Source organism: Mixophyes fleayi, chromosome 12 (assembly GCF_038048845.1).
Source record: "Mixophyes fleayi isolate aMixFle1 chromosome 12, aMixFle1.hap1, whole genome shotgun sequence".
Taxonomy (NCBI): Eukaryota; Metazoa; Chordata; class Amphibia; order Anura; family Limnodynastidae; genus Mixophyes; species Mixophyes fleayi.
In genome coordinates this window covers 37,398,065-37,425,894 of record NC_134413.1, presented here as the reverse complement: position 1 = coordinate 37,425,894, position 27,830 = coordinate 37,398,065, and the positions used below count along the sequence as shown (strand labels likewise).

General features: G+C 40.7%; 1 protein-coding gene across 8 annotated transcripts in view; it reads right to left on the bottom strand.

Moving 5' to 3' along the window:
* The window catches only part of MEIS2 (Meis homeobox 2), a 116,826-nt gene that overhangs the window by 58,621 nt on the left and 30,375 nt on the right, over positions 1-27,830 (bottom strand). For 6 of the 8 annotated variants that reach the window (XM_075192143.1, XM_075192144.1, XM_075192139.1 and 3 more), the window contains exon 8: positions 2,154-2,299. In XM_075192143.1, coding sequence (XP_075048244.1) covers positions 2,154-2,299 — 146 coding nt within the window. The remainder of the gene's footprint in view (positions 1-2,153; positions 2,300-27,830) is intronic. The other 2 variants (XM_075192140.1, XM_075192142.1) reach the window with 1 other exon arrangement.

Here is a 27,830-nt window from a genome sequence, read left to right as displayed (position 1 = left end):
CTCTTGGCCAAAAGGAGTTTCTGATAATACATTGGTCAGAAAAAAAGCTGCCTGATTAAGTTCACCTTCTCTTCTCCTGATGAAGATCGATATAACTTGAAAATGACTTAACACCCTCTTCAGATGTTGATTTTCAACAGTACACACTATTGGTTCTTCTGAAGAGATCACTCTCAGGAGTTATCCTTTACCCTCCAAGGCCTACACCAAAGCCCTACAAAGAACCAGGCTTGACAGATAATTCAGTCCACTCCAATACTCTGGACATATATATTTGTTTTGACCACAGACCTTCCAAAGAGCCTACATGCAGTGAAATAACAGTACTTTAGGAATGAGACCTTTACATATCCTACAATCATACACATCCTGGTAAGCAATCTAGAGTAGATCTCAGATGGACGATAGTCTCTATTCCTCTGCTAGTTTAGCATACAATGATTTGTATAGGAGTAGACAATCTGCATGCAAATTATCACAACTTTTCACTAAGGAACAAGCAGAATGATTACAAGGAGTCTATGGCCTTTGCCAAAAAATATGTATTGACAAATAAAGATTTTAAAATGACAGCTTCTACAATATTCAGCAACTGCACTTAATTAAGCCATTGTTTAAAGATATAACTTTGTTGATTAATATTCCCACACCACTTGTAAGAGGGCATATAACATGTTCTTTTACCGTTTTAAACTACAGAATAAGCCCCTCCGGCAGTGAAATGGCAGAAATGTCACTACCCAAACAAAAAGTTCACCCCGGCTGCTTTAGTTCAGTAACTCAGATTTATCATGATACAATAGGAAGCTGGGCTGCATGTGCTCCAGTGAACACTATACTGTGAGTGACTGCCTATCACACAAGCAAACCAGCAAAACATCAGAGAACACTGGAACCTGCTTGTAAAAATCTGATATTATCATAATTGTCTGCCTAGTGCCTAGATTCCCAGCTAGTGGCTCATATAATCTACCCCAGGAGAACCGTAGACAGTTACAAGGGGTACTTTCCCCTATTAAATTTAACTCAAAGTAACAGTTTTCTGAGCAAGCAAAAATAAAATGTCTAAAAAATATCAGAGGGGCAATTTATTAAACACTTAAAGAAAGCTCTTATATGATCACATAACTTAAATGCTGTTTATAATGTCTGCCCGTCTGTCTGTGTTTACGGGGCTGCACTGTGTACCATTACATCAATAAATACCTTTACGATTCCATTTTTCCTGTTAGTTTGTTACTCCATTAATATAAAACAACAGTCTAACAAGGGGACCATATTGTGCTAGAGCAAGATAAGCGCAAAACTAGTAATGCCTATTACTGCTGGATCTATAGCAAAGTTCTACAAACCTGCCATCTTGGTTGCCTTAACCAGTTGCAAACGCTGGCACAATCATATCATAAATGGGCAATAATGACTTTAACACTGCAGCTGTCAATCATAAAAAGGCCCCCACTTTGTTTGTGTAGGACACAAATAATTTTGGACATTTTGGATTTCAGAATGAACACTCCAGCAAAATTAATTGAAATAGCTTTGTACTCTCCAAACATTGTGGGTCTGAGTCATTAAGGAAAGTAAGGCAAGAAAAAGGAGTAAATGTTCTCCGGGACAAACCATGTTACAATGCAAGGGGTGCAAATGAATATATTAGTTTGCACATAAGATAAATACTGGCTATTTTTTCATGTAGCACATAAATATTTGATAGCTTTATTTTTACACTGAAATTTAAAATTGAACTAGGACATGCCCTACCCCAACTATAAATCTGTGCCTACATTTTAAATTTACCTCCCCTCCAATGCAACATGGTTTTGTCCAGATTCAAAGTTACTCCTTTTTTAGGCTTTGCTCTCCTTAATGGCTCAGGCCCCGCCGTATGTTTTGGTACACTCCAACAACCACATCACTTTCCAAGTTGTTTATAACTACTCAGGTTTGAATGTTAAACACAATTCAGACTATAACACAGTTGACAACTGACTTTTCCTGGGGCCCCCTGATAATGGACCCTTCCATTTCCAGCATTCGGCGCTAAACAGTACATTCTCACCGCAGTCATGTAGTGTGGATTTTGCACAAGCTTCTTCTTGCAGAATGCAGAAAAACTACTACCGTAATATAGGCAAATAATGTTGGAGACTCACCGTGAGATGCTGGAAGAGCCACGCCCTCATAATATTTGTCGCTACTTTGGGGAATATGCCTCTTTTCTTTTGCCTCTTTTTGTCCTTGTCTGGGTCATCATCGTCCCCTGTGCCGGGAGAAGCCACACTGTTATCTAACACATCCCCTGCATAATGAGAAAGAGAGAGACATTGACCTCATCAGAGAAACGTCATTCTAACAATCATGCAAACTGGCTCCCTACACCTCTATAACTGGGTATAATTAGACTATATTAATAGAACTCTCAACACCTGCATGGCTTAAAGCTGCTGTCTATTGGTGAATGTCTATTTAAAGTCATCCGTAACCCTTTGCCTGAGGACTACTGTACTGAAAAGGACCAGTTTTCTCTAACTTAGCGACATGTTCTGTTGCCTCTGCCTATAGTAAAGTGACATTTAATTACTGCCAAGTGTACCAGTGGTTTCCTTTATACCTTGACGTACGACTTGCAATTAACCATCTAAGTCTATGTCACAATTCTGTTTCCCCTGATGCTCGGCCAACCAGTTGCTGAGGACATTGATTAGGCAACAGCTGTCTACACATCATGGAAGATGGCTACCCGAGTATGATGGGAAAGGTAGTAACAACTGGATTGCCGAAAGGTGCACATAACAGATCTAGACGGATGGCGACAGTCATGTCACTCAGTGGCCAAGCTATGCATCATGGGAGATGTAGTTCTAAAGACAATGCAGCTTGCCCTTCCCTGGTCTACACAGAGAAGGTCCAACTTTAAAAAGTACAATCTGCAGTTTTTTGCTTATTAGCAAGCAGTACATTGGCTGTATGCATTAATTAAGACATGCTGAACATAGCTGATCTGAATGGATGGTGCTATGAATATAAAGAAATAATAATAAACACTTATATGTTTTGAATATATAAAAATAATATTTGAATACTGGATGTCATATAAATACAACAAGAGGCAGCAGGTTATTAACGTTTCCAGATATCTTTGCTAAAGCTGAACTTCAAGACACCAGCTTGGAACGGTATTGAGAACTTGGGAAACAGCAGAGCATGCTGCAACGGCACTGAAACAGTTAAAATTAAAGAAAAAAAAAAAAAAAGATACACTCGTCAATGCCAGTGTGCCAACTTAATCAGAAGTTTCCATCACCCAATCTTGCTCTTTTGTGCTTTTCCATGGCATTAATTGTGCATTAGCAAAAATCATTCACTTTTAAGAGCCTTGCTTATTTTTTTCGCCCTGCGGCTCCGATGCCTTGAAAGCAATGCCTGCAGGGCGTGTGAATTATGTATCTGAAAAACCCTGCTGCCGGGGCAATACTGGCCCCCACCTTCCGAAAAATTTATACTGCCATGTCTCCCCCTTTTTGGGAAGGCATCAATCAACACGGGCCGGATATATTACTCGCATGCATTAATATTTGAACTAATAACTTTAGGGGGGGTGGGGGGGGGGGGACAGGGCAACTAGGGTTAGAAATAGATGCAAGTTACTTGTGGGATAATCAAATGCAAAATAAATGAAGATAAGGAGGGCATTCTGCTCTGGATGGCTGACTTCTTTTTTCATCTTACACATCATTAGCCCACAGCCACACGAAATAGAAAACTGAAAGGGGGGGGGGGGTTAATGCTCCCTGCTGGCCCCAGACAAGCTGCATGTGTAAGGGAGGGACATGTGTGAAGCCACTGGGATCCCAGCCTGATGTAATAGCAGTATAGACATTAATTAGCTACAGAGAGCTATAAATCTTAGACTAAGGCAGAAGCATGTCCCAGGAAAACTTTAAACAACTAAACTCCTCTATGGCTTCCTCTTGGCATAGATGCAGCAACAACTTTCTTCCAGGCATAAGCACATGTCCAGTGGTTAGGTGAACTTACTGTTGATATTTAGTGGGACAGACACTATATACACGATAGGTTCTTTATGTCTGCTGGTAGTTCTGAACATACTAACATGACAAACTCAAGGCATGGTTTTGGTTTCTATGGGAATCACCATGACCAGTGAATTTAGTTAACGGCAAAAGACTATAAAATCGCCACGTATGACTAAAAAGAAAATAATAGCTCACTTTGTCACCAAGGAAGCTTTAGGGAATATAGATGAAATTTGAAAACCAAAATTGGCAACTAATTGTTCTACAGTTACAGTACAGTAATATAGTTCTAATTGTTAAAGATTGATCTGTAAATCTGGTATAACTATGCTGTAGGCAGGGGCAGGCTGGGTTGGGGGGCATGGGGGCATCTGCTCCCTGGGCTGGTCCCATAGTGGGCTATCTTGGGCTGGGTCAGTCTTGCCCCCAGACTACAATTTGCCAGACAGCGCCTGGTTGTAGGCCATGTTGCTGAATGGTTGTGTAGGTGCCAGTTGTATCTTTGGGGACTCTACCACTATCTCAACTGCCTAAATGTTACATTACATTACCATGAAATCGTTTCAGATGTTAAATATACATCTGTGATGTGTTCGATGAGCCTTAACTAGCGCACCTTAATTTTTTTGTTTCATTTTCAGCTCAGCTTTTCAACAGAATTTCCGATTGTTCAAATGTCAAATGGTCTTTTACAATCTTTAGCGCTAGGACATTAGTCCACTATAGACCTGGTATCTACGGTCATCTATGCACCTTTACACATTTTCCACGCAACTTAACTACATACTGTTCAAAGCATTCCATGGATGGTTATTTTTAGATTACTGTGTTCTGAACACCAGTGTCTTGTATCTGTGTGCTATTTCCATCTACACTGAATGTCCAAACCCAGCATCTCAGTAACCATATAAGTACTACTACCTCAGTACTACCACCTCAGTACCCCTGTACAAAATCTACCAGTCTCAGTAACAATACCCTACGCCTACTAACATCTCAGTATTCTCACACAAAATCTACCACCATCTCGTTATTCATATAAGACATCTACTATTGCCTCAGAATGCACTCACAATATCTAACACCATCTCGGTAACATACACAGCATCTACTACCATCTCAATATTCATATAAAACATCTACTATTGCCTCAGAACTCCCACACAACATCTAACACCATCTCGGTAACATACACATCATCTTCCATCGACTCAATAACCATCTCCCAACATCTCAATTCCCCCCACACATCATAAACCACCATCTCATCTCAGCAACCATATGCCAGGTCTACCACCAGCTCTGTAACCACACTCAGGGCTAGATTTACTAAGCTGCGGGTTTTAAAAAGTGGGGATGTTGCCTATAGCAACCAATCAGATTCTAGCTTTCATTTATTTAGTACCTTCTACAAAATGATAGCTAGAATCTGATTGGTTGCTATAGGCAACATCCCCACTTTTTCAAACCCGCAGCTTAGTAAATCTAGCCCTCAGTATCTGCCAGTACCACTTCAAAACATCCATCACTATAAATTGTTTTCTACTTATCGGGTTGTCACAAAAGGGTAAATTGGGCAAAGAACAAACAAGTTCCATCCATGGGGTAGGCACCACTATTTGACAGCCACTTTTTGGTGCTAGATTTGTTTTTCTTTAACAAAGGACCGTTAATGACTAAATTTGTTATTCAATTTCTGAAGAACAAAAAAAAAGTGAAATTGAAAGCTGGAATACTGCTTTAAATACTCTACCAACTATCTCCAGGTAACATTAACGCTGCATCTTGGAATGAAGATTAGACTGGACTGTAGGGATAGGCAACGAGTTAAAAAGATAGAAATTAAGATGCGCTTCTTCAACTTCCCAATGAATTTATTGTGAAACAGGTACTAGGAATTAAATAATAAAAGAGAATATGTTACAAGAGCTTATTGTTTTGAATAGAACACATGCTTACAAAACCTTACTATGTAGTGTTTAAAGAAAAGGTTAACAAAGCACATTCCTGCTCTGCAGCAGAACCAGGATTAAATCTTATGCTCACGCACAGACCTAGAGTGCTGGGAATTGTGGGTGCATCCTATTAGAGCCTTCTGACTTTTAGTTCCTATGTAAATGTGTAAATGCACACCCATGTATACATTATATATTCGCCCTCTCCCTTAATGCGCACGCTTCTCCACTGTGCCAAGGAACTGCCTGAGGGCAAATTCTCCCAAACAGTAATGGCTTTTGACTGCTCCCTGGCAACCCTGGGCTGTTGTAACCTGGATGGATGTGATTGTGCGAGTCCGGGTAACTGGCTGCTGCTTCATCAGCTGTTTGTGTGACACAGATGGAGAGAGGCTATTACAGAGCTAAGCTTGGAAACCTTGGGGACCTGAAGAGTAGAGCTGCAGTACTTCTTTAAAGACAAAAGTGTGATTGTGAATGTAACCGCATGCCTGTGAGTCTTAGAGAGGGCTGCATGTGATAATGATAATGCAGGTATGCTCCTTTCTAAGTGTACAATCATGTCCAGTTTTACTAGTACTCACTCTGGTTGCAACATTTGACATGCGTGGATGAATGGATCAATAAGGTACATGCATAGATATTCAGATTACAGTTTCATAGATAGCATGTTCGAGAAAAGACAGAAGTGCAATTCTAATTGTGTTGATCCAGAAAAAGGCCAATCAACCTCCCCCCCCCCCCAGTATAACAGTTGTCAATTTAGCCTTATGTACACAAATAAAAACCTTTCCGAACGTAAAAAAAACAATTTGATAAATTCTCTAGATCAATCACCCCAATCAGATTCTCAACTAAATATATATATTTTTTAAAAGGCATGCAATCCAATTCTAATTTCTAATGCCACCACCACCAAATATGTTGATACATTTAATTAGATCATCTCTATGGTGGCTTTTTCTCAAAGTAAATAAACCTTGTCTTTTTTAATCACCCTTACAGTTAAGAATGTCTTCCCGTGCTCACTGTGAAACCATGTCATCTGCTATTGATGACTCACTTTTCCTCTGTATGATATGTGAAATGTTCAAATCTTTTTATTGACCAAAAAATATGTTGATACATTTGATTAGGTCGCCTCTAATTTTTCCATCCCCCTTTTTATTGACGTTGTCCGTCTATGAACCCATCTCTAGTCTCCCTAGGAACTTACAGCCTAAAACTCTACCCCATATTCAAGATGTGGGCGAACTAATGATACCTTATTATGTCAGACTGTTCTGTAACAATGAACGGTTCGAACCAACTGTTGTATATGTACGAGTCTATGCTTCGTGCCAACCTGCACTTGGCATTTTACCCATGACATATTGATCTGATCCGGTTTTTGAACTTCGAACTACAGTAGCCTGGCTGGAACAAAATTAAACTACTGATGAAAGAACATCGTTAACATTATATTCAATTTAAATGACATTTAGGTTACTCCAGGTAGTTGCCATTGGAAAGTAAGTGCAAAAAATTGTGGAAATGGTTCCTGATTTAAGGTATGCAATGCACTTCACATGAAGGAACTAATATTTGTGGGTGACGCATGCAGCGCAGGGCTGGGTAAACATGTCTTTGCGTGTATCCACTCAAACACAGGAGGGAAGGGCAGGCTATTCTAATCCTGCCTGAACTCCTGAAAGGAGGCCGGGGTGTAGCACCTTCTAAGAAAAGCTTTGTAAACAAAGAACTGTAAGATGTGGACCCAGAGACATGTTTCTCTCTGACGGCTCTGCTTGTTAAACAGCATTTTACATTTACTACAAACTATGCGCAGCACTAACACAAATATTAGTGTACATTATTGTCATGTTTTATTGCTGTTTGTATTACTGATTTACATTTACAGCAAAGGATTGGCACCCTTTATGTCATGAGGTTTCCTAGAATATTTTAGGCTATTTCAGGTTAAATAAATACAGAAGAATTGATATAAAAGCAATCCTCCATAATATATATCAAATACAGTAGCGTGATCACGTGGCCAAAAAGACCATAGGAAGGAGCACATGGCTGGATAAAAGAACATTTTAAATGTAATGAAGGTACTCCTGTTCAACTACCATTTGATATTAACATTATCTCGTCTTGCAATTTTTATTTTTTTCATTTATCCATGATTTTCTCTTTGATTCTTGAAATCACTAATGCATACTTGCCAACTCTCCCGGAATGTCTGGGACACTCCCAAAATTCGGGTCGGTCTCACAGATTCCCTGGAGAGCAGGCAAGTCTCCCGCATCCCGCAATTGCCTGGGCAAACAACGACGCATTTTGCGGTGAATCACGTCATTTTGGCCCCGAGACAAAGCGGCATTTTCGTCGCAGGGGGGACGGGTCCAAAATGACGCGTTTGGGCAGCACCCTGCCCCCTCCCTCTAGTCATGCCCCTCTCCCGGAATGCACTTGCCGAAAGTAGGCAAGTATGCACTAATGTATTTTGAGAGTGCAATTTAAATACCCCTGTCCTGCATTAAAGAGGGATCTATTAATGCAAACAAGTAGATAAACTATATAAAGTTTAGTACACATTTATGGGCTCTGTTAATTATAGGATGAAAAGCTGTATCTCCGCTGAAAAATGGAGATAGGACCTCGCTCTATACATCACCCTGTCGGCGGTAAGTTCCGCCAATGAAAGCTTGGGGAAGCCTACTTAACAAGGATTGCGATAACAGAAGATAATGAATGAAAAATCCTTTATTATTTGAACAAAGCTTTTTAGTCATTCAGCAATGGTTTTAAATTGATAATTTTTTTTTACATTTTTTTTATTTATTTTACACTATATACACTTTATTTATTTTGTTTAATTAGTGGAACTGAAAGCCCAAGTCTGGGTTTTCAGTTCCACTATGCATGCATGAAAACAGCTACCTGGGTCATACATGTGCCTAGGCTCCCAGACTGGCCTGGCAAAGTGGTAAGTCCAACTCTTACCGCTCCAGGCCACCACCTCTGAGGCAGCGGTATTGTTCAGCTGCCTTGGCGAGATTTTAATAATAAATTATTTCCTTAGCGCTACAAGAGAAAATGAGCCCGAACGCCATATATTATAAGGGTATATTATAATTAGAGCCCAAAGTCTGGTATATCTTATACAATCTGAAGACTGATGTTGTTAAATTATAAATAACGGATAAGCATGTATAACCAATTACTTACTACAAGGAGATGTTGACCAGATAATCAGCAACCAAATGTTTCTCCAGAGAAATAAATAAATACAGTTCAGCGGAGGAGCAGGCTAGTATTTACTCACTCTCTATGCAGGTCCTGCTGTGCTAAACAGCCCGGACATGTTAGAGGAAAATGTGCCTGTGATTCGCCGCTGACCTAGAGAAGTTTACATGCAACATTTACTAACTGTGTGGGTTTTGTGACACTGGAGAGGAGGGGGTGACCACGGCACCTCATTCACACTCAAAAGAGCACTAGAAGAAAAAAAAACAGCTTTTCCAAAGCTTACACTGGTCTCAAACACCCAACCCCCCCAGGGGGAAAAAAATGAAAAAAAAAAAAAAGGATTGGGGGAGAGAACAGAGAAGAAAAGGGTTTTATTCGGCTTTTTGTCCCAGACTTTTCAGGCGGTATAAGAAGCATTTAGCACATTCATTCTCCAAATGGGTCGGGAGCTGGAAGCTGCAGGAGGTTGCTCCTTTGTTAACTCAGAGCTATTTACAGAGACGATCTAGTGAACGGACCCCATGTTTTGCACTGAAAAGGGTTTTCATTCAAAGTGCGTAAGAGGGAACAGCATTAGACCTGGCAAGGCCCCACACCAACCCAAAATTATCATTGGCACACACTGACCTAACAATATGAAGGCCTCACACAGACCTAATAATGCCATGGCCTCACACAAAAATCATTATATCCTCACGCCACCCCAAAATCAAAAGGGTCTCGGATAAATTGGCCTCTTAAAAGGCATGGACTGAAAACCACATAGATTTATGTCTTAAACCGGTTCCATATCATCCCTACCGCTCATAACCATCGCAGCTTTGGAAAAAAGATATTCCCTGTTCTATGAGTTTAATAACCTCACTTGGGGTCACTAATCAATTAACCTGGTTATGTTCCAGTCCCAAAAACCCAGCTGACGTTGGACACTTTTACATCATTCACTAATATTTAAATCCCAAACAAATCAGTGAGTTATCACATCTCTTCGTGTCACCTGATGTCACTTATACTGTGTATACTGAAAAATTATAGGGCAATACACTAGCACCCACCTCTACATCTTTAATTAGCAAATAATTATGTATGAAGCAAAATCCAGCAACCCACAAGTTATTATATTTGGATTTCTTTAATAACTCTGTAATATATACACTCATTAGGACCGGAATAAAGAGATTGTCCCACTGATGTGACATTTTAAATGCACTTGTTTATTTTTACACGACAGGAACAACATTCATTACAATAACAACATAAATGGAAATGAAGAGGGAATAAAAAAAAAACTAGTATTGAATGGGGTAAAGTACGAAGATGAGTAAGACTGGTGAAGAGTGAGTTAGGGTGAGTACTAAGTACTGGTCTAATTGACCAGATTGTACAAATTGAGATATAGTGGTACTCCCCTGCGCACTTGTTTTCCCAGGACAGTCTCGGTTTTTGCCACTGGAAAAAAAAACATGTAAATGTTTATTTTTCTAGAAGTCAGATTACTGGTGCATCTGGATTAACAGGATTAGTGGAAATAGTCAATTAAGTAACTGTTTTACTGCACTTGACACTCAAAAGGAAGCAAGGGGCAGGCTGAGCAAAGTTCATGTCATCTGTTTAGAAAAAAAGGAAAGTCCTATTTTATAAAATGACCCTGTACCTTTTATACTAACATAATCCCCCACTGACACAATAATAGGACAAAATATACACACGTCCACCAATGGCATGCCTTCTAGGTACCATCGCGGAGCTCACATTACTCACATGATCCCGATACTCTAGTTATGCTCTATAGATAAATATGTTCTGTTCTCTCTCATTTTAAAGGTAACTTGCTCTTTTCCCTCTCTAGGATAGATATGTATATATGTCAATGCAATTAACCATTTACCAGATTTTGAGCAATAAGCAAAATTTAACAATAAATATTGTTCTGGGATATAAATAATAGTACGTCAGACTATAATGATTAAAATGTGGGTGCAGTCAGCTCACACATAAAATACACAACATTAGCAAAAAATGTAATCAGAAAGGGTTACTGTGCGGATTATAAATATCATGTGTTTGGAAGGCAGATGGAGGAGAATGTAGGAGCTGCGCATGTTTTTCCTCTTTGGCTGGCAAAGTTGATGTACGAGAGGACCAGATATGTGAATTTAACATGACACCATCTTGTGCAGTGCTAATTTGAAAGCCGCACATTGCAGACCTGTCCACGCCATCAAAATGCATAAAACTAGTGGGAAAAAAAGATTGCAGACTGCCAGCTTTGTCCCCCCCATAGAACACTGCAGGCCTGATTCATTAAGGGAAAGTAAGGCAAAAAAAAAAGAGTAAGTTTTGTCCTGGATAAACCATGTTACAATGCAAGGGGTGAAAAATAGTTTATTATTTTGCACATAAGATAAATACTGGCTGTTTTTCCATGTAACACAAATACTTGATAGTTTTATTTTTACACTGACATTTAAAGTTGATCTAGGACATGCCCTACCCAAACTATAAATCTGCCATCATATTTTAAATTTACCTCCCCCTCCAAAGCAACATGGTTTTGCCAAGGTGCACAGTTATCCCTTTTTTTTGTTTGCTTTACTTTCCTTAATGAACCAGTATGTTCAGACCAGCACAGTGTAAAGAACGTACAATCGATACTTAACAGATCTTTCTAAGACTTCCTAAATATAACTCTTTTAAATAAATGTCCACCATTGAGTTATAAACCAAATAGGCTACATAGTGTAAGCAAGGACAACATCATTTAGAATTATATTGCTTTTTCAGTGCAGTATGAAATACAAATGACAATACCTCGTTATTTCCCATATTGCTGATAAACTGGTACACAGTACTGCTGTGATAAAACCATCATTTAGAATTCACCTTCCAGCATAAAGTAACTTGTGGCCTTAGAGAAAGACATGGGCGTCAAATGAGTTGGGCAACATAAAAATGAAAAGAAGGAGAGAAAAGCACCAGGGGATGTGAGTTCTACTCTTGGATATGCAAGGACGACATTATTTCCTGGGATTCTGACCAGGGCCATCTTAACAACATTATGGGCCCCCGGGCAAAGCAGTGCACAGGGGCCCCTAGATATAGATATATAGATGTATACAGATACAGATATAGATATATAGAAATATAGATAGATAGATGTACTTGCTCAGTGACCCTTGTAGGTTTCTTTTGCAGGTTTTTTCCTTTTGCAGGATTATTTATTCTCATTAAGAGTCGTGCCTATGGGGCCCCCTTGCCCGTGGGGCCCCCGGGCAGCTGCCCATCGTGCCCAATGGAAAAGATGGCCCTGATTCGGACTTGGGCTGGAGAAGCTGCATGTGCAGAAGAGCTGTACGTGCGCTATTGGAAAGAAGTTGATGCAGACTTCAGATAACCAGAATGCTGGATCCAGTATAGCAGCCTCGGACTCTAGTCTTAATGAACTTTGCACATTAGTTATTGTCCGTCTGAAGATGTAGGTCTAGATTCTTGGACAGAGAATATGAGAGCTCTCAGAAGAACATTTCATTATGGGGAATTTAAAGTTTAAGGGTTGAGGTTCTACAATACCGGGGGGAATATATTTGCTCTTGAAGCCCCTCCCTATAGACAGCTCCCTATAATGTCAGCAACAACTTATCTTTGAGACATCTCTGCAGCTCTCGGCAATAAAACCCTTTAATGGGACGCTAATTTTTCATTTTTAGTGACCTCTCAGTGCAGCATTATGCACAGTTATCACTCAGATTCTATTAAGCAGAGACTAATGTCCATCTAAGTCCCAGCTCTCAGATTCAACTCTGCTTGCTCTGCACAACGAATGATCCCAAGCTTCTGATAATGTTCTGCACTAGTCCCTTGTGAGGCATTGCTGCTAACGCCGGCCCACGACCATTCAACCTCACACACACACACACACACACACACGACTGCAACCTTAAAGACGTAACCTCTCTAATATTACGGAAAGCCATACATTGCCAGTATGTGTGTTACTAAACATTACAGCTGCAGTATCTAACAAAACATTTTAAATGATTTAAGTATTCACATGCTCTGACTACTTTGCAGAAAACGTATTGGTGGTGTGATACATTTCCATGAATACCCAGCACTAAGCAAAACCATCTTTCCACAATAATGCCATCAATACAGGGGCGCTGGACTGGGGGGCATTTGGCCCCTGGACCCGTTCCATAGTGGGCTATCTTGGGCTGGGTCACTGGGCTAGCTGCATTTTTTTCTCCTTTACAATTTCTCAAATAGGCTGCTGAGTCGAATCTGGACCCCTGGGCCCAGTCAGCCCCTGCTTTAATATGTGTAATGATAGATTTAGAACTAGCACTCCTGAGCTAAAATGTACCAACAGAGGCTGAAGCAATATAGATATGGAGATGCAGTCCATCCAAACACTAAGAACTAGTGACCTCACTGAGGCATAAGGGACTATTGTGTATTTTCAGATGAACAATGTTATTATAGATACAGAATGCAAATCATGAAAAGAATATACTGAAGGCATAAGTCAATGTAATGAATTCATACAGCACTTGAGATGTCTCTGGTTCCTGATGTATAGGCTCATAAATATTGGTTCAGCCCAAAAATAACTGCCTGCATTTTGTGAGTAGGTGATGGATACTAAATATTTTCCTAAGGTGCCCCCACGCCCTATATGGGCTGCTCCATGTGGCCTGTTGTCCTAGAACTCTGTTTCTTGTACAGACCCAGCTAAATACTTGCGATGTGGGGAGTGAACCAATCACCAGCCTCAATTAAGAGTTTGTAGCTTCTGATTGGCCCTCCTGTTTGCCACTCCCCCCTCCCCTGCCATTTAAAGATATATAGGATAAAGCTACACCACCACCAGAAAGAGAGTTTACACCATGACACAATTAAAGAAAATAAACACCAAATTCAAAATAAATGTTTAGTCACATGGCAGGTATAGCTGCTTGGTAATAGTATGCACGGATCAGGGGTAAAGAAGTTAATCTCTCATCAGACTTTACCTGATGCAATATAATGAAGTTCATGTAACCTTTTTTTCTCTTTGCATTTCTAAAAAAAAAATAATTCACACCTCAAAAACCAGTTAAAAAGCACCAGTGCCTCTCTTTTACCACTATTCTCAAGCCCAAACATGCAGCTCTTCAACCAGGCATTAATAACTTCAGCCTAATAGTCAGATTTTACCCTGTAAAATAACTATTTTTTTCTGTGGCTTTTGTGCTTGATCCTTTCTTAAAGACGACGTGCCTGTTTGGGACACAGCCTGCGGCAAAACCTCCTGAATAGAGCATTTTGTTATCAGCATTATCAAAGAATGCAGCTAGAACAACTGGCAGTGCAATCAGCGCAGCATCACTGGCTACAGTTACCTCATTACATCGCAATTTAAAGGGATTTTTGACAAATGAATAGTTTCTGGTTTTTAGCAGGCTTTTTGTAGAGGTCAGAAAGTTTGCTTAACCCCTTCCCACCTGTAGTACATGGACCCTTGCAGTGGTCTGCAGTATAAACAGTTCTGGCAGTAAATAGTCCATCTTTCTACGTGCACTGGCACTAGTTAGCACTGGAATGTGCTAGTCCATATCTTAAAAGCTGACGGTCTGTCTGGTAGTATTGAAACCTGAGTGAGGAGGTTATGCTACTTTTCAAAGAGCGAAAAGCCGTCAGTAATGTTGGCAACATTGTAGATTGTGATATTTGCCTGAACTATTACGTTAACATGCATCATGCAAGTATAATAGGTCAATATAAACCATGCATTTCTTAATAGGCACTTTTTACTGTGGTCGAAGTGGAAATTTAGAAGTGGCGGTATGAAAAATGTAATGGGAATGTAAGCGAATGGAATTTGATAGTTTTACAATGAAGGCAGTAGGAGAAGTGGCGGTATAGCATACCACTGTATACACCCCCACCATGACCACGTTTATGGGGAAACATAGGTGGTTGGTGTAAGAAAAATATTTTTTTGCCAAGCTCTGGGGGCTAATGCTGGACATGAGTGATTTTTTTTTTTCTAAAAGTCTGCTGTGGAATATATTAACCACGTTTTAACATGGAAGTTTGCGCGTTTATCCAGCAGAATTTGGCAGGGCTGGAGGGCTGGGCCAGTCCCATAATGGGCTACCTTGGACTGGGTCACTGGGCCATTTGCAATTTTTTTTCATTAAAATAGGCTGCTGAGTCGAGTCTTGCCCCCGGGCTGAAATTTGCCAGCCCTCCCCTGGGCATACCTCCCCCCAAGCCCACCACAGACAGAATGAATTTACCATTGTTGTACCGGCTCTATTTAGAGACTACAAACTCAGCAGTAGGCAAAATTTACAAGTACAGTGGGGAAAATTATATAATGGAAACTTCGTACCTCTGCAAAACAGCCTGTTCCGTTGCGAAATTTGATTTGCAAGAAAATCCGCTGCAACTTTGCTTAGCTGTAACTTATACATACTGCGTTAAATGTGTCCATCACTTTAATTATGCAATGCATGCGTTTCCAACCTTTGTGAGAACTAGTCACTATCTTATTTGACAAGTCCATTTCTCAAAGGATTTGCATGAACCCATGTGGCATGCTAAGCTCTCTACATTGATGCCTGTTAGTTTAAGGGCTGGTATCTGCTCTGCTTCGTAAATCAATTTCTGTTGAGGAAAATGGCTCTGGCTCACGTGCCCACTGCTTACATAGAAGATCTCAGGCTGAGGTATCTTGCATCCTGCTCACAACTATCCTCTGCAGATTTACACCAAAACTGACCGAGGTCTTTTAATGTTCCGTAGAAAAGAACATAGAGCTCTTTTCTTGGGAAAAACTTCTCAGGAAACCCTTCCATTGTTCACTTTGTAGAACAATCTTGGATAGCTTTGATTTTACACCATATAGGGATTTTTTGGCTGCCATGATATAAACAGTATAATTTTACACCTCTTTTACAGCAAACAGACATTTCCTGGGAAGTTTCTGTCACTCACAATAAAGAACAAACTATTTGCAGTAACACAATATGAAACAAGAATATTACATACTTAAAGTACCTATCGCCTTCTATTTGTGGGCTGAACCAATTTTTCATTCTTTCAATTCAATAGGTCCTAGTGACATCACTGTGTGCCTCATACATCTGTGATGTCACTAACACCTAGTGATCTGATTGGCTGCCTTCTCATGAATATTGGTTCAGCATCCAAAGTGGATGCCTCCATTGTACAAAGGCAACAGGTACACTGTACCCAGGGCCGGTGCTAGGGTCCTCGGCGCCCTAGGCACAATTTCAAAATCCCCCCCGGCACAATTTCAAAATCCGCCCCTCTCAATCTTTCCTTACCTTAAACTTGGCTCCATAAGGCTGCTCCACCTGCCGGGTCCTGTCCCTCACTGACACTGTTGGGCCATGATGATGATGTCACACCCGACAGTCAGTGAGGGGAGACGGAGTGGAGGAGACGGAGGGACGGTCCGCCCCATCAGCTGTTGGAGGGGAGGGCGGCGGCAGTGGTGATTCATGGCCCCTCCCCCCTCTCTGTGGATCTATCTGAAGCTGTGCGGCGGCCGTGGAAGGTATGTTCAGCAGTCGCCGCACAGTATTAAAGTACAATACTCTCTACATTTTTCTTCTGTGGCGCCCACCAGAGCCCGGCGCCCTAGGCAACTGCCTAACGTTGCCTAATGGGAGCGCCGGGCCTGACTGTACCTGTGTTCACCAGCCTTCATCGACATTGGGCATTCACCTGCCTACAGCAATGCCTACAACATGATTTCATAAACCAAACCTAAAGGCGATCTGTACAGAAAGGCAGTGAACATTCGTTATATTATATGTAAACATAGTACACAAACATAGAGGGCACTTTGCCAGTTATATGTAATATTAATGGTGACACACACCCCAAAATCATAAAGGATATCTGATGGTCATTTTAAGAAAATCAAGTTCCAACTTGGATTAAGCAAGAACTACGCAAGGAGAAAAATCATCAGTGATCTGGCTGTCCTGCTCTCCTCCTGTTCTCCACCACCTTAACTCTGCTCTCCAGCTCCTTGTCTCTTCCGTGAGGTCCTTCTACCCCTCTCTCTACCCCCGGGGGCTCTCACCTTTCATCTAGTTGTACTTTGAGCTTCCGTGTTACTGTGCTTTTTGTTAACTGTTCCGTGATGTCTCATCCTGTACCGTGTTTCTGTCTGTCCCTGTACGGCGCTACGGATATCTAGTGGCGCCCTATAAATAAACATTAATAATAATAATAATAATAATAATAATTAATGGTAGGTATTAAGACTATAGGCTGTTACTCCATAGTGACCAATGATCTCTATGTGAGGACCTGTTTCCCATCTATTACTGTTATTGCATCGTTTACTGAAGTTATATTTAGTAGAAGTTCTGGGTGATTCTAGCTGTAGGAGTATCATAGGACCAGAGATTAGACAACATGCACTATGTAAGCCCAGAGACACAAACTAGATTTGCATCAGTACCACAGAGTGATTTTCACTACAATGTCCTTGCTAATTGATACTTTTTAGGCTTACAATTCTTCTATTATTCTTCATGACAAAAATGGACTTGGGGGAAGTGGATGGGAGGTAGTAACACAACGAGAGAGGTGGAGAATATCGGTAAATGCCTCTATGTGATACTCTTGGATGCTTCCTCTTTATGTGATAAGGTTCAGTGGCTCTCAGAAGGTTTCACAGTTTGCGACTCTTTATCAGATACTCCCAGTTCATTACAGTGGAATAAAGGAACAATTCCAGAATCTGCACCAGAAAAATAACACTAATTGGTCCCAAAGGTGAATTTGGTTCCGTCAATGAAATCAAATATAGGACAGTGTCCCGCTGCTCGATTTCTACATCACTCTGCGCACAAGGGAGACCTCTAAATTACATACTATAATTGACATCTGATATCAAACCACATCAGTGAATATCTTTATTAGCATCAAAATCTCTTGCAAACAGAGCTTCTTCTATGTTATTAAACAGAACTTGTTCTAGGTGTTGCCTGACTAATTAGGATGAGCCTGAGGAAGGAATCTGGGTCGTGTTAAATTAATTGGAATGAGCATGAAAATTAGCAGAGCAAACTGCATCAATTTTCAACAGACGGCCTCCCTTTCACGCGGAGAGTAAAAATGGATATCACCCTGAATTAACTAAAACCTTTTCAAGTGCTTGCCAACCTGAAGTCACAGCAGCCCGCAAATATCACTCTCAGATTTTTGTTGGATGTTAATGAGAGCATTTTATCTGAGACTGTAAGTGTACAGTGGCAAAGAGGGCGTACCTTGTGGGGCAAGGTGCCAACGTATGCAGATTTGCATTTATTTTTAAGTATTCTCCGATATTCCTGGAATAGAAAAGTGGAGCTCATTAGTGATATATTAGTGCCCAAGTGTACCAGTTGGTAAAACGCCCATCGTTAAGTATGGGATAGGTCTTTGCTTCTTTGTACTCCTAAACAATCAGGATACAGAAACCAAGAGCATGATCGTCAATGATACTAATTTGCTATGCAATGCTGATAATATACAGAGCTGTGTAATAAAGGTATCATCAGAAGGGCTACAAGGTTGTTATAACACATGAGGAACAGGAAAATCTTAATGCTCTACATGAAAGTCCTGTATACAATATATCAGAACAACCTTTCTTCTTGTACAGCCTGAAGCACAATGCGACACCCTGCAGACGCCGGCTCCCTGAGTACAATGTCACTTTTGTGACTGTCAAGGCTGATCATGTTTTTACTGTGCCATAGGTGTGTATGTCTCTCCACCTGTCAGGCTTGGCCTACATCTATCACACAGCTTGGCCCACTCTATAGGTCTCATCTGCAAATAAACTGAGTGGTTTACATGGGTTTGGCTAATGGTACCGATTTAGGCACCACCTGGACATTTTCCTATCTCTCACGCTTACAAGCTTGGTGGCACTTTTCTGCATTACCAGCACCGAGAATGGATCAGCTCTGAGATCTCCACAACTTCTACTATGCAGATGATCCTGGCTCTCCCTCTCACCATTTAGCATGTTGAAATAAGTTGTACTCATGACAAAACAGCTGGGAGAGAATAAACTTAATGCATAATCCCAGGAGTGGGGTAAAGGAAATTCTCAGAGCTCCTCATTATAAGAGCCAGAATGAACCTCGCAGCGGCTTCTGGAACTGGAAGATTAGACGAGTGATGGATCCTTAGTTTAAAATGCAGCTGTTTTATTCTGCTTTAGTAATTAATTCTTTTTCCGATAGTGTATTGATTAAGCGTAGACCCTGATATAGTTCAAACTGAAAATGATCTCTCGTGGCTGAAGTGATGCTGAAGAAGTCAATGAAAACTTCCTAGAACTGCAGCCTACGTCTGTCCAGGGAAGAGCAGTTTTTCACTCATAAATTAGTCAGGCCATGTGCTACTGTGCTGCTGTGTTAGCCGATCCTTGCTTTTGTCCTGATGCTTGCTGACTCGCTTTTCAGCTTGCTCTCTTTTGTACTGTCACATACAAAGTGAGTAATACAGCTGGTGCCGCTCTGAACTCACACTAAAGGTACACAGCCATTCCTACAAACTACATTCCTTTCTTTTCTTTTTTTTCCGCATGTACAGCTGCAACTTCCAGAGAAGCAGAAATCTGTGGGATGCCCCCGGGGACCCAACTAACAGAGAAATCAGTGCTTGGGTGTACAGGCAGTTTTGTGCTAAGACTACAAAAATAGAAAAGAAAAAAGAAAAAGAAAGAGCAATCCTGAAAGACCTCTTCATGGAATTGGCCTTAAGAGACATAATATTGCCCTACATTCCCAGCATTAACCCATCAAAATCCTTTTCTATCCCCCCCCCTCATCCCCAATGATGAAACTGCTCTATGGGCATGATCACAAATTCAAATGATAGCAGAGAGAAATGATCCAGTGACTTCTGGAGAATAATAGGGATTTCTAATGACATGTAGGGTGGATATGGTGAGTAGCACCAGGGGTGCAGGAGAAAGATCACTAGTTTTGGCTGCTTTTTACCTATTCTGAGTCTGGAAGCCAGCACTGGCACATGTAGATGAAGCAGACATGCAATTGAAACCAATTCTCAAGAGACTTTCCCTAGTTTCCTGTCTCCTATACATGTCTGCCATGTTTCTGGATCCCCTGCAGACTTGACCTGTGACCTCACCTTTGTCCTCAAGCTTTCCACTATTTATGAAGAACCAGGACTGGATGGAATACCCAGGACCAATCAGAACCAATATGCTGATGGGTCTTGGGTTAGACTGAGAAAAAAAAAAATCAGTCAAAGGGCTGTGGATGGTGAAAAGGTCACCCCAGGTCACAGGAGTCAATGCTGGAGACCGGTCATCAAAATGTTATTGTCTTTATGGTGAAATGAAGACAGGGGGAGTCACAGTAATTAAGCTCTGTGTGAACGTGTGTTAACCCCATTCCTGCCAAAGGTGACTTCAGCATATTCCAAAGTAATTTGCTGTCTGTTTCTCTGGCCGAAAAGGGGTCAATACCATGGATGATGTATATCACTTTTGCATGGATCACTTCTAGCATATTCGCTTATTAATATCGACCCTCCTTGAGAAGTTGCATTGACCCTGACTTGTGTCGGCAATTTATCACCCAGGAAGAGGGAATTATAAGATTGGGCAGAGAATTAGTCCTGTGGGACTCTGAGTGGTAGTTGTGCAGGTAATGGCTGAAGAATCTGAAAACTGCCACTAATGAAACATTCTTCCTATACTTTCATGAAGGATTAAATCCTGTAGGTCTCATGTGGACTGTGGAAGATGGTGCTATCTGGCTGTGTTTAGGGACCGCATAACGGAAGAGCTTCATTTTTTGATTTTATATTAACTAGTTTTCCATCTTTTGGAGAGGGACAAAACAAACCTGATCAATTCCACATAGCGGAACTAATATAAATGAAATACAAGAAAACTGTGGGTCGGAGCAGAGCCGGAATACAATGTGTCCTAGTATCACTCTGTTATAAGTTTTATTATCTGGATGACTCAAGAAGAGTCTAAATGTAAAATTGTATTCTTTTTAGACTCCATTTACCAAATCTGATTTGCAGAATAAACTATTCAGCAGACTTTATAATGCTCAACAGATATAACTGCTGCCTGTTATGTAAAAAAAATGGAACACATTAACTCCTACATGCAATCAGCATTTTTCTCTCTCCGAGATCCGGAACACAATGTTAAATGTAAACTTCAAGGTTCTCTTCTATTCCAGTCTGACAGTGACATCACAATTACCCTCCCAAGTCAACATCCAAAATAAACATGTGGGTTATAAATTCTCAACCCCCACATTGAACTTAACCCTTTCAGTAATCAACTGAACATTGGATAATGCTGAAATATGTGCAAAGAAAGAGGTACACTGACTGTTACAGAGCTAATCTCTAGGCAGACATCCTCCTTTAGACTCCTGGGGGGAAATTTATTAAGCTGCGAGTTTCCGGAAGGTTTGAAAAGTGGAGATGTTGCCTATGGCAACCAATCAGATTCTAGTTATCATTTATTTAGTACATTCTACAAAATGTAAACTAGAATCTGATTGGTTATTATTAGGCAACATCTCCACTTTCAAACCCGTTGGAAACTCGCAGCTTAATACATTTACCGCCTGGACTTTAAACACATGGACTATGCCTATGTTTGCGCTTAATTTACTCTATGCATAGCGATTTGCCCTTTCAGTACATCCACTTCAATGAAATATTGAGTAACCCGTCAACACCTGGATCACAATGCTTTGCAAGGCCACCAGCACTTCTTGAACCATAACCCCCACATGTGGTGAATTGGGTAATCTTGATTGTGCATAAGAATGTTTTTGAAGTACATACCTGATACGGTGTCTGGTCAGCTTGATCAAATTGAACAAACATTGCTCCATGCGGGTGAGCAATCTGAGTGGGATTTAATGGATTTTGATGGTAGAAAACACAGTCACCCTAAGACCTTGATCTATATGTGCGCGTGTGGTCATCGGCCAACTGCCCTAACTGTGTGCCATATAATCTGGTCGTTGGTTTGATGCATCAACTGGATCATATCACAAGCGGTTCTTCAGCCAAATGGCTGGACTTGCCAACTTTGAAAACAATTTATAGGGCAACATTGTTTCTGGATATGCATGTAAAAGTTTATGCAGAAATAGATCAGTACACCTATATATTGTGACATCATCACTGGTCATTATAATAATATAATAAAATTGTATTTTTAAATGTTCATCTTTATTATTATTTTTTTCAAAACAAGGGTTAGTATTGGGGCAATTTTTTAAAACATGGAGATATTTGGTGAAGTCAGGGGCAGGTGGCAACTATGCATAAACTAAATCAAGCAGAAATCCCCATAAGGAGTGCTCCCAATAGCTTTTCCAGCAATAGCTTAACATACAGACCCTAAAAGTGACATGACAAAGTATAGCAATAAGTCCCATATCGCTACCAGTAGCTGCACTACCAAAGCAATGTGAAGTACTCACAAGATAGTAAGCAGACCTGAAACCACAAATTCCTGGAATATGATCAAATTGTGTCAATGCCATGTGTTCTTCTAAGGAACATTATACATTTTCCAAAGAGTCCCCGGGTTCCGCCATTCTATGTCAGGTTCCCAAGACGGTCAGACGGGCAGTCGAGGGGAGAGCACACTTAAGATCTAGGTAATTGATTGTAACACAATCTACATGCATTAGACAGAGCTCACTTGGGCAGTGATTTAGTGGTTAGGGGAGATGCTTGGAGCATTAGCTGAGGCTGTAGGACCATGTCATTTCTAAAGTGACTGCAAAGCGTGTCTCTGTAGTGTTGTAAATTTCATTGGATTTCTGAAAGGTGCAGGATACACGGCATCACAGGGCAGGTGGTAAAGAGACCTTATTAATTAATATTTAATTAGGGCTCAGCTTGTATAGCCAGGGTCAATGTACAAAGTGTACAACAGTTATGGCAGAAACAAGTGATGTGAATAAAACAACTGCTTTCTCGCTTGTTGGCCTTGCTGCAAAATCTCAAATAAATGTAATTTAACGACAAAAAAATACCAAGTGCAAATATAAACACCAAGCAAGTGAGCGGATATAGCTGGGAACTTTCTAAACAAGCTGACCCCGAAATGCTTTACAATATAAATAGGTGATCAATAGTAATATTGTACCTATGTTTAGTTCTGCATAACATTAGAATCATTACTATGCTCGCTATAAATGTGTAGCAACATCACAAAGGATCCCACATGCAATATGCAAAAGTGAAACATTGTTGAGTCAAAAAAAGAGAAGTTTATAGTATATAACGGTGTCTAATCTTCATTAACTTGCCGAATTAATTTCTGTATTATTTTCCAAAATGAGTTGATGCCTATTAAAATCTGCTTCCTGCATGTTTTTTTTTGCATGCTCTACTTTAGTAAATACCCCCCTGTGTGGAGTAAAATAGAGACTGATCTGAGAGCCTTGTATAATAATGTCTGGTGCAAAGGAAGGTGTGGGCAGAGATGGGGTGAAAGGTTAAGTCAGCAGGGACTTTAGAAAACAAGGCAGACAAGTTGGTGTTTGGAAGGAGACAGGAAGCCAAAGAAATCTCTTGAGATGCAGTCAGTGGTGGAGAATAGAGATATTTCTGGGGGACACTGGCACAACAATTGATGTCACACAGACAATATGATGACATTACACTGGTTCACATATACTTTCCAAATCAGTCAAATTGATTGGTAATAAATACACAACTGGAAAAATATCCATAATCCTGGTGGATAGGAGAATATACACACAGCACCATCAGACACAATGCACTATAAACCTAGGATATGGTACAAGTACCTGAGATTATATATTGCCGCAAACAGGGAATCAAACTATCCTATCACCATATATGCAACACATGGCTCCCTCTGATTTAGGTAATGGGAAGTTTTGTAAAATGAGGTGAAGAAAAAAATAAATAGGACATTCTATAACATATAGGTTATAACCAGGGCCGGATTAAGGGAATGGAGGCCCCTGGGCTAAGGGGCCCTCCATTCCCCGCGAGGCCCCCAATGTGAGACGTCCGCCGCCCCCCGCTCCCCGCGAGGACCCCCCCAAGCACTTACCTGTCAGTGCAGTCCTCCGTCCCGGCGCGCTGTAAGCTCCTTACTGAGGAGATCTCGTGAGAGTTCATGAACTCTCGCGAGATATCCTCAGTAAGCAGACTACAGCGCGCCGGGACGGAGGACTGCACTGACAGTACTCAGCAGCATTGATCGGGCCGGGGGCGCCCCCGCCCCCGACCGATCAATAATGCTGCTGAGGAGTTTGAAGGGCCCCCTGGATGCCCGAGGCCCCTGGGCTATAGCCCAGTTAGACCTCGGGTTAATCCGGCCCTGGTTATAACACATTGTAGAGGCAGAGGCTCAATTCTAAAATGCCACAAGTGAATTCAAAGTATAACATCTATCCTTTTCACATTCAAAGCATTTATGTAGCCCACCGAGGCAGGCAGGGCTGTCAAGAGGAATTTCGGAACCCGGTATAGCAACTTCTTGGGACCCCTTCCGTAGCTGCTGAAGGGGGCGTGGCCACACTAGGTTGGTGACCCCTCCCACTACACAAGCAAGCCGGGGCCCCCAGGTAGGCCCGGGACAATGTACTTTATACCTGCTCCTCCCCCTCTCGGCACCCCTGTAGTAACTTACAGTTATTTAACAACTAAACATCTATAGATGGCAGTAATTGTAAAGAGCCAAGTAAGTATAGAGGACCAGGAGCATACAAGGAAAGGGGACACTAAGCTGAAGTGATATATATATATATATATATATATATATATCAACTGGAAAGACAATATTCCATGTGCAACTATGTAGTATTATTACTGCTTGTTCTTGGGTTAACCACTGATATATTCATCATTCAGACACAGAATGTTTTTAAGAATAATCTCTGCCTCCCAAACTATAGCTGAAGTGAACCCTAATTAATATGTACATATATCTACATTTATCAGTTTAGTTCCTTACAATGTACATAGTTCCTTACTGTATGGAAAACAAGATTGTTAGTGCTTTGGAAGATAACGTCCTGACACAAGTGAATCTGTGACTAACTTGGCTACATATAAGGGTGGCCAAATGGAACATGATCTGGACAACCAACCCCAAGGGCTGAGCGGCCGGCTCTTTCTTTCTTCATCTTCTAACCTCATTTACCAACTCGTCCAATAATGATCCGATGGACTTCAACCGGATTATTATTTGGATCCACCACATGGTGCGATATGTTTACATTGTAGTCTGTGTGGCCGGTACCATATTTACTAACTGTCAGTGAATTTACCATTTCCCCTCTTTACTTATTTCTTATGATTTGTTACATTTTATGCACAGGGATCACTGTACCTTTTCAGTACACAATCCTGCCCTTTTTTTTTCTATGAGGCGGTTAACCCCCGATAGTGATAATACACACTTCAGTTCTGTGTATTTTTCACTCTTCTAAAACACCAGTTATTTCTTTAAAATTGCAAATCTAAATAGCTACCAATACCCCAACCACCTGCTTAGAAGCACTACAGAGATGATAGATACCAGACAAGTGTGCAGAATTTGTAATATATAAGTGTGTGACCTCATTATACAGCATCCTGTCCTGACACTTTATTGCTTATTGCATTGTGTGTTATGTTATGTTACTGCTTTTTGTTACTATTTTGCATCTATAAAATTATATTATATATATATATATATATATATATATATATATATATATATATATATATATATATATATATATATATATATATCTCTTGTATTGCTTTGCTTTACGTTCCTGTCTGCTGCTACTGGTCATAGGTTTTAGCGCTAGCTGTGCCTCTTGTTTACTGTTATACATATTGTATAGCGTATTATTTAGGACTCGCTAACAAATTGTTCCGAATGTTATTCTGAGATACAAGTGACAGAGGACAGATGAGGGAACCCAGTCTGTGAATTAGCCACGTCAGGCTCTATATCAGGTAACAGGAAGGGAACTGGTTGCCACATGAATGGTGCCTGTAAGAAGGGGGTGATGACAGCCAAGCACAATAGGGCTGTTCCTGAAATCCCAAAACGGGTTAACCCCATTTTGGCTGGACGGATAATGATCTGCTAAATGCGTAGAAAGTCTATAACAACTAACATTATAAAAGGGTTAAAGAAAACTGTTTAATCAGAATCATCCTAAGTATATACTTCATATATATATATATATATATATATATATATATATATATATATACACATACACATACATACATACATACATATACACACGCACTAATTTAACATTAATCGTCAAAATGCAAACAAAATATACACAATGGGGGTGGATCACATTTTGGAATTTTACAATATTCAACGTTCCTCTCCCCAAAATCGTAAAAGCAGTTTTTAGTGACCAGTGTTTATGAATAGGAAGAAGCAGGTGGAACAATGAAGCAGATATGAGTTCATGGAAGTGTTGGGATCCCCTGGGGATCTGCATAGGGTCTGACTAAAAGTCCTGTCCTATAATACAAAAAGCAGCATAGTATTACAGTGTGAAGCATCCCCCCGGGACCTGCCAATAAGTGCTGAGAACACCACACAAATCAATAGCAAATCAGTCCAGCAGAGAGTCAATACATGGACTGTAATAAACTGGCCTTTCCGTGGGACCCACTGACTGATGCTGCAGCAGAATCACAGAGGGTTCCAGCTGTGTAATGGGAACGAGGGGGTTATATGTGCAGTCTAGATCACTGCTCATGTGCTCTGTTCCTGCTGCTAATACACCAAAATCATCTACAGTAATGATCCTCCTTCATAGGTAAGACAGCAACCTGACTGCTTCCGTTTCACCCACAGATAGGTCACGGTTTTTGGCTTACCCCCTTTTCAAAACTGATGTACAATCTCAACAGAGACCCCAACGACACCCACCCACAACTTACCCTCTCTTCACTAGCAGCAGAAACATAGGCAGCTATATGTAATGAGGTCACCAATATAGTAGGGCAATACTATATCATAATATATTATATAGTACAATATAATGGCAACACATGGGCACAGACATGCTGTCCTAAAGAGCTTGCCATTAAAGCAGTCTAAATGTAACTTGCTCAGCAACAATTAGTGAACACAGTTTCCGGCTGAAAAGAAGACCTAATGATCAAGTAACTCACAATGTCTTACAACTAAAGACACTGGTTTTTCTACTCAAGATATGTAGATGTGTTTCTAATCCTGCCCTCACTAAACCATTATCCTTTACTTGCTGGAAGTGATAAGCATGGTGTCTGGACCAATCCCTCTTCCTATTTACTTCTCACTTCCCACTTTTCCATTGACCAAGTTCCATCTGAACTTCAAGAATGTGCAATGACTAATGTCTGCCACCCATATCCTTCCTACCCCGCCACCCATATCCCTGACAAACACAGGCCGTTCTGTACTGATAGCTGCTGCTGGACTGTCTATATCTGCTTTATTACATCAAATCTCGGTATCTGCAACAAAGTACATAGATGGACTCCCACTCGTAGAATGCCAGAGAATGACAATAGT